The sequence below is a fragment of the Amblyraja radiata genome, chromosome 4, assembly GCF_010909765.2.
Source record: "Amblyraja radiata isolate CabotCenter1 chromosome 4, sAmbRad1.1.pri, whole genome shotgun sequence".
Taxonomy (NCBI): Eukaryota; Metazoa; Chordata; class Chondrichthyes; order Rajiformes; family Rajidae; genus Amblyraja; species Amblyraja radiata.
The window spans coordinates 104,390,099-104,398,615 of NC_045959.1; the positions used below are offsets into that span (position 1 = coordinate 104,390,099).

Genomic DNA, 8,517 nt, shown 5'->3' on the forward strand with positions numbered 1-8,517 from the left:
CTTACATGACCTTTCGGCGACTGCCGGCACCCATCATAGGCTGCCGAAAATGTTTAACATGTTGAAAATTCAGCGGCGACCAGAAAGACGTTACGACTCTTTGGGTGACTAGGAGACCTCTCACGACCATACAGGCGACCCCTGGCGACCTAATGACCATACAGGCGACCCCCTGGCGACATGCCCCCTGGTGACACCCGCGACATGTCGCCAGGGGTCGCCTGTATGGTCGTGAGAAGTCTCCTGGCCACCCAAAGAGTTGTAGCATCCTTCTGGTCGCCGCTGAATTTTGAACATGTTGAAAATATTCGGCGACCTATGACGGGGTGCCGGCAGTCGCCAAAAAGGTCGCGTAAGTGGGATAGGCCCTTAAGTAACCGTTTCTTGTCCATCATGTTGTACTAACTAAACTGAATATTTTGATGAAGTAGTAAAGAGGTTTGATGTTCTGTGTGTAGACTTACAAAATATATTTGCTGAAGTGCACTTCCTGTTAGCAAAATTGAAGCATATGGAAAAGCAGGAACAGTAGCTGACGGATAAGAAATTGGCCATGAGTTAGGAAACAAAGACTGGTAATTTATTGGACTGAAGAATGATATACAAAGTTGATATACCTCTACTTTTCTTCATAGATATGGAGGACATGACTGATTTTCAGACATAATTTCAACTTGTAGAACTGGAAAGTGCAATAAGTGGGGAAGAATACCATGATTTATGTCATGATTACTTAGGCTGATGGAATGAGGAATGCTTTATATATAACATGGAACCGTAGAAAATAGATGCAGTAGGAGGCCATTCGGTACTTCGATCATTTATTGTGATCATGGCTGGTCGTCCCCAATCTAACCCGTGCCTGCCTTCTCCCCATATTCCTTGATTCCACTAGCCCCTAGAGCTCTGTCTAACTCTCTTAAATCCATCCAGTGATTTGGCCTCCACTGCCCTCTGTGGAAGGAAATTCCACAAATTCATAACTCTCTGGGTGAAAAAGTTTTTTCTCACCTCAGTCTTAAATGGCCTCCCCTTTATTCTAAGACAGTGGCCCCTGGTTCTGGACTCTCCCAACATTGGGAACATTTTTCCTGCATCTCGCTTGTCCAGTCCTTTTATAATTTTATATGTTTCTACAAGATCCCCCTCATCCTTCTAAACTCCAGTGAATACAAGCTTAGTCTTTTCAATCTTTCCTCATATGACAGGGACCCATCTCGTGAACCTACGCTGCAATGCCTCAATCATAAGGATGTCCTTCCTCAAATTAGGAAACCAAAACTGTACACAATACTCCAGATGTGGTCTTACCAGAGCCCTATACAACTACAGAAGAACCTCTTTACTCCTATACTGAAGTCCTCTTTTTATTAAGGCCAACATTTAATGATTAGAAGTGCAAAGTGATGAGGAGAGGCAATATAATTTTAAAGGTCTGGTTTGCTAAGAAGTCCAATGATGCAGAATGACCAGGAATGGCGTGTATATAAATCTATGAAGGTGACAAGGTATGTTGTAAAAACTGTTTAAAATGCTGGGATATAAAGCAGCATATAAACCAAGAAAACTATTTTGAATCATAAAAGGCTAGTTCAGCCATGTTGTGTGTTGTGTCCAATCACAGCACTTTTAAAAAGTACGAGGCAGAATAGATTTATTAGAATTGTTTTACGGATAAAGAACTTCGGGATTTGTGGAAGGTCTGGAGAGGATGGTGTTCTCCTTTAGTGCAGGAAATGTTGACAGGAGATTTGATTAAAAAAATCTTCAAAATTATTAGATTGCAGGCAAAGTAAGTAAAGAGAAACTGTTGCTATTGCAGAGGGGTCGAGAAGCAGAGGCCACAGATTTAAGGTGATTGACCAAAGAACCCAGGCGACCTGAAAATCCTTTTTACACAGTGAGTAGTTAGGATCTGGAAGCATTCTTGTTTAGAAACATTTCTTCCCTTCCTCTTCTTGATCATTCCCTTTGTTGTTTCTGGTCCCACTCCAGCAAATATGAATTCTCTTTGACAAAGTTTGCAAGAGGTCTGGAAGGAGCTTGCTCCTCAATGTTTTTTTAAAAATAATTCTCCCTACAGTGAGTGACCAACATCTTACCAATTAAATAATAAAAGGAAACCTAAATCCCACAGATATCATGTAGGTTCCCAAATGGTTACAATTTTCATGTCCCTGCAGCTCAGAGCAAGGAAGACGTTTCCCACACATTACAGCTGAGAGCAAGGAAGACTTCTCCCACAGTGTTTCTGTGCAAGCAGTCAATGACATTACGATACGTTGTGCACTGTTCTCTCTTGTGCAAGCACTCTGTGCCTGTCTTCTAAGTGCCTCTGTCTGACCTACTGCTACTACAGATAGGAATGAAGGGAGACAGCGAGCCATTTTGAAATGGTAGCATTCTGGTCTGGCTGTGAGGCCGCTGTCTCAATGAGGGTGAATCTGAGGCAGGATAACTGCTTTTTGCTCCATGAGCTCACTATCATTCACCTGGGCCAGGACATAAGATGGTCTTGCATTCTGATAGATCACAAAATGCTTTTATTGTTTTAAAGGCAGCAGTTTGGACTTGGCTGGTGACATAGAACACTTGGATAGTAAAGATCTGGGTTTCATCTGCAGCATTGGACAATTGATCTTTGCCTATGTTGAAATGACACTGGGGCTGAAGCTGTCATCTTTGCCGTCCAACATAAATTCTGCTTTCTTGCCACTGAATTCATTTTCCTCAGTTACTGCTATTTCAGCCAAACAAGACATTTTTTGCAGAGTTTCTTTCTTTCACTTAGCCAATATTGCCTTCCTGCTTGCCTCTTTTTCCGCTGCGTCTCAGAAATGCTAATAACTGTTTTAATCAGTTTCCTTTTATTTCTTTATATTTACGGTACATTCTTAATTGCCCCCAAACTGCAGAGGTAGTTAAGTGTCAACCCCCTTTGGTGGGAAGTCACAGTAAAAGTAAGAAGTACAGATTTCCTTTCCTACAGGATGCTAATAAACAGAATATACAAATGTTTTCAGTAGTTTGTATGATAATCCAATAATGTCCTGTTTACTACTGCTATGACTACATTTAGTTCCAGATTCATAATCATAATAATAATACTTTATTAGCCAAGTATGTTTTACAACATATGAGTAATTTGATTTGCCTTAGTCATACCAATAAAAAGCAACCGAACACACAAAATACATTTTAACATAAACATCCACCACAGTGACTCCTCCACATTCCTCACTGTGATGGAAGGTGGGGAAAAAAAGTTCAATCTCATCTCTTCTTTGTCATCCAGCGGTCGGGAGCCTCTAACCTTTCTTTGACGGGCCGATCTTACTCCCGCAGACTGCGGCGGGCCTCCTTGTCAGGGCAATCAAGCTCCTGCATTGGGGAGGAGGGGGGAACCTCTGCTCCCCCGCGCCGGCCGATCTACCATGGGTCGGGGCTAGTCGAACATCGTGCGGCTTTTGGAGCTTCCCGACTCGGTCTCTACCTGAGACTGCAAGCTCCTTGATGTTACAGTCCGCTGACCGAGGGTGGAGCGTCAATCCCAGGCAAGGGATCCGCTCTGATGGCAAGTCCACGGCCCCGCGGTGTGGCGCAAAGTCAGTCCCGAGCAAGGCCTTCAGCACCATGATGTTAGTCCGCAGAGCAACCGGAGATACGATCCGGAAAACAACGCATCTCCAGCAAGGTAAGAGATTGGGGAAAAAAAGTTTCCCCGACCCCCCCACTCACCCCCCACAATAAAACTAACCAGAAAACATTAACACGCACTTTTAAAACACACAAAAAAAGACGAAAAGGACAGACAGTGACTATAGGTGAGGATGCCATCGAAGCGCCACTTGGTGGAGTTCTGCAACTTGATTATTTAAATTTCCTAGCTGCCATGTTGGGTTTCAAACATATTTCTAGATCAGAGACCTGGAAATTTGGCTCTAGTAAATCACTACGGTCCTATTTCAATGCTCTCATTGGCAGGATTCTTATTTTCCATCCTCTGTACATTTAAATTTTCTGCCTTGCAATGTATCATGTATGTCAAAAATGCCAAGATGTCTTTCTTACCCATCATCCCAATTGTTAGTCTACTATTTATTCATAATTTCTCAACCCTTTCAATTTGAAATTTCAGCCTCTTCTTTATATCTGTTTATGAGATTTACTTACTACAATGTCCACCACTCTTATGTTTTTTGTTCCATCTTGCAAATAGTTTTTCTTGTAATTCTTCCTGTTGATTTATGTGTCCAAACAAAAGTTCATCCTTTCTAAGCTTCCTTTTTCTATTATCTATTGATTGTAGGATATTCAATATATTAAAAATAAATATATAGTAGTTGCAGTTGATTCTTGCTTAGATAGAGAAAGTAGAAAGGCCCAGAATGTTTAAGAATTTATAGTAAGAGTTCGAACATTAAGCCACTGATGACAAGCTAAAGCAGTTCTTTTTTTAAACAAAAACATCAAATAAAATCTTTATAATTAATTTTTTTATTAGAAGCATATGCATATATACTCCAAACCAATACAGACTTTGTTTAACAATTACATATTATTAGTATCTAGGGGCCCGGGTTCCCAGCTATCAAAATAGCTGGGGTCCTCATTTATCAATTATGTATTAACACTGCATCTAATTGTTTATTTATATTTATAGATAGAAAGAGAGGAAAGAAAAAAAAATAGAAAAAAAAAATAAAATAGAGTAAACTATCAATAATACAGCTTAGGAGATGGGTCCGTAGGTTAAAAAACGTAACTATTCATCTAATCCTGGATTCAAGTTTCAGTCAGGCTCCCGCGCTGGACCAATCTACCCCTTCAAATAATCTGTAGTCTAATTTTCTCCAAATGTAAGGTCCCCGACATCTCCATAATCCACATTTTGATTGTGGGGGTTGTTGGTTTTTTCCAAAATTTTAATATACATTTTTTCCCAATTATTATACTATAATCAAGGAAATTTCTTTGGCTTGTTGTAAATTTTAGGCATTATTCTGATATTCCCAATATTATTAATTTAGGGTCGGGATGCAATTGGATATTAACAACTTCGGATATCATTTTAAAAATCTCCGTCCAGAAATTTTTAATTTTTACAATTTACAAAATTATGGGTTAAATTAGCCGCTGAATATTGACATTTGTCACAGAGAGGGGAGATATTAGGAAAAATTCTATTTAATTTTGTTTTAGAAAATGCAGTCTATGTAGTACTGTACTTTAAATTATATTAAATAATGTCTGGCATTTAACGAGCATTGATGTATGTGTTGTAGACTTTCGTCCCAAATATCTTTCGTTATAGGTTGAGCTAATTCATTTTCCCATGCTTGTCTATATAATTCCGTCAACGGGATATCACTATCTAAAAGAGTATTATAAATGTGAGCAAATAAAATCTTAATTGAAGATTATTTGGAACTGGTGAAATAAAGATTTTTTCAAACATCCATTTGAAAATGTTGAATGAAAAGAATAGTCTAAGAATGATTACTGGTCATTCAGACTTCAGAGCAAAGTAATCAAATTCCTTTATGAATGGATATTTTCCATTATGCACAAACAGTAGAAAAACTGATCACATCATATAGTAGATTTTAAGAAATTGTGAAGAGGTTAGGAAGTAAATGACAAGATAGTTTCAGGAGCAAATGGTATTTTAAAGAAACTATGGGAAAATAAATTTAGGGTTAGTATTTTTATTCAAAGTACTCAATGCAATGTTAAAGTTCATGTGAAATTTACTTTAGTTTGAAAATGGCTGTTTTCTTGCTGACATAACAATTAAGGTATTTTCCTGATAGAATATATGAACTAAATTAATTGGATGAATGAATGTACCTCAGTATCTCAAGAAGCTGTTACTTCAGACTAAGTCAGGAATTACCTGATCACACCTAACCGTACTTTTTGGGAACTTTGGTTTCCATTAGAATGAAAAATATGTTGCATAATTTATTTTAATAAATGTAAGAAATTGTTTTGTTTGTCCCTGTAGGTATTGAAATATCTTCTTGTTTGCAATGGCAGTTGATGACTGTTCACTATTGCCTAATAGGATTTAATGTTTGAATAAAACCCTCAAATTACAGTATTAATAAAATTGTCGTATATAACATAATAAACTACGTCATTTAATTTTGTTGCATATAGCATTTAATCAAAGAATGGAAATAGAATGGATTGAATTTACACAGGACTTCTCCAGTTGCTTGATGTAAATTCGTCTGGAGAAGGTCCATAATAGATTTCCTCCATTAAAGTCGCACAATGTATTTTTGAGTCTTTTCAGCTAAATACAGCATGATTGTCATTTGGAATGCTTTACTGTTAAAATAAATAAAAAATAATGGAATAAATTTGTTTAAAATGGATTTTGATGTGCATAGATTTTTTTTGCATTTGAAATCCTCTATAATGGACTAATTGTTATGTCTTCTTACTCAGAGAGAGAGGTTGTATGGAAGTGGACGGGGTTTATGTTTTGCTTACCAAAGGATGGCTACGAATCATCATGGAATTGCTGGCTGAATGACTGTTGTAAATCAAGTCCTGAACTCGCTTGGAAGGTGCTTATATTCTGTTTAATATTTCTAAACATATCTACTGGACTTTTGGATCTTTATGGGAAGAACTCATCCAACTTTACTCAACAGCTGGAAGATTTTTTTCAGTGATGAGCTTCATGATTAATTTCTTTTGATTCTAATTAATCAAGATGGTGAAGTACCACATTTGTAAAACAGCACTTTTGGTAGAGTTTGTGCACTTGAAATAAATTGAAAATGGGTTAACAAAGATTTTTTTTAATGTAGCAAATGAACTGTATAGAAAGGACAATACTATAATTCTAATACTCTCTTTTGAAGAATATTTATTATACTTGCCCATTTCACATTTTGGAAATATCAAGATATTCAAGGTCATGCATAAAAAGAAAATCTTTTATTTTAATTTTGTCATATCATTTCAATCATTCAATGCCAATCTCGAAACATTTAAAGTATACGGTATTGAGATGTGCCTTTTACCTACAATGTTTATTATCCAGGAACACAAAAAGGTGAATTACATACCTCTGACTAGTTCATACTCCCCGTTTGATATTATCCTTCATATGCAAGATTATCTCAGTTATCCAATGGGAGAAATGATAGCCAGAATTCCTTTTAAAAATGTCATGGAGTCATCTATCTTATCCCTTCCTGTGTTGCATCCAGATGCTGCATCCTGAATAACTTGGTTGTTTTCAGGAAAAGGGTTTATTAGAGAACTACGGTGTATCATCATTCTTTACATAGATATTGTGACCTAGTTTGTAATAAGAAATTTGAAAATGCCAGTTAAAAACTCAAATATAGTATTGAACCAAAGAGCAGAGGGCCATGAAAAGGTTTAAATAATGATGAGAGCTACCTCTGCTGATGACAATTTGCAATATAGCCACCATAACACTTGTGCCTCAGAGTTCATGGGATTATATCTGTCTAGCAAGTTATAGCACATGCAGTATGCAATCTAGAAACCCATTCTAAGGCTTTGTAAATTATATGTAACACCTTGATTCATTACACAGCATTGCTGTCGCAATGTTAATATCGATTTTTTTTTCAATTTGTAGAGTATGTGAAAAAATGGGGGAAAGTGATAATAGCCATTGATCATTTCAAATTGATTGTAGACAAATTGCATGCCTTGCATGTATTCTTCGGGCTAAAATCAGTGAAGTGAATATTTTTTCATAAAGGGTTTAAAACTTTGAATTCATAGATTGAAATAATACCTTATGGATTATGATCTTAAAATGAAAAGAAGTAAGCATATGTAGCATGCTCTGCTTGAAATTTACATTATCCACAGCTAGTTGCTAATATCACAGCCACAATCACTCAACCTTTCTATATCTTGTAGCATCCAAATATCCTCATAACAACATGACTTCCCACATATTTTAATTTAGACAGACTTTGATACTTACATTCTGCTCCTTCCTCCAATTTAAAAAATAAATATTTGAGTGACAAGAACTGGTCCTTTGGGCATTCCACTAGTTATAATCATCCAGCCTGAAAAAAAGACCCATTTAGTCCAACTCCATTTTTTCATTCCATGCTAACAGGCTTCCACCAGTATTGTGAGCTGTTAGGTTGTTCATCAGCCTTTATGTTGCACCGCGTCAAATACTTTCTAGAAATCTAAATATACTTCAGGTTCCCTTTATTGACTTTGCTTGACTCTGTCCTCAAAGAATCCCGTCAAATTTGTCAAATGTGATTTGCCTTTCGTAAAACCATATTGACTTTTATGATTATTTTAAGCTTTTCATGATTCTTCTTTTGATTATAGACTCCAGCATTTTGCCAGCAACAGACGATGGGCTAACTGGCTTATAGTTTCTGCTTTGTTTCCATTTCTACTTGAATAAGGGAGCCACATTTGCGGCTTTTCAGTTCTGTGGCCAGCACGCAAATAGTCGCCTGGGTTGAGCACCATCTTGGAAGAGTTCAA

General features: G+C 37.1%; 1 protein-coding gene across 2 annotated transcripts in view; it reads left to right on the forward strand.

The window, feature by feature from the left end:
• The window catches only part of c4h8orf88 (chromosome 4 C8orf88 homolog), a 55,575-nt gene extending 48,650 nt beyond the window's left edge, over positions 1-6,925 (forward strand). The window contains exons 6-7 of one of the 2 annotated variants that reach the window (XM_033020156.1): positions 1,823-1,900; positions 6,457-6,925. In XM_033020156.1, the coding sequence (XP_032876047.1) occupies positions 1,823-1,858 (36 nt within the window). In that variant the 3' untranslated portion in view covers positions 1,859-1,900; positions 6,457-6,925. The remainder of the gene's footprint in view (positions 1-1,822; positions 1,901-6,456) is intronic. The other variant, XM_033020155.1, reaches the window with a different exon arrangement.
• Positions 6,926-8,517: the final 1,592 nt, after the last annotated feature.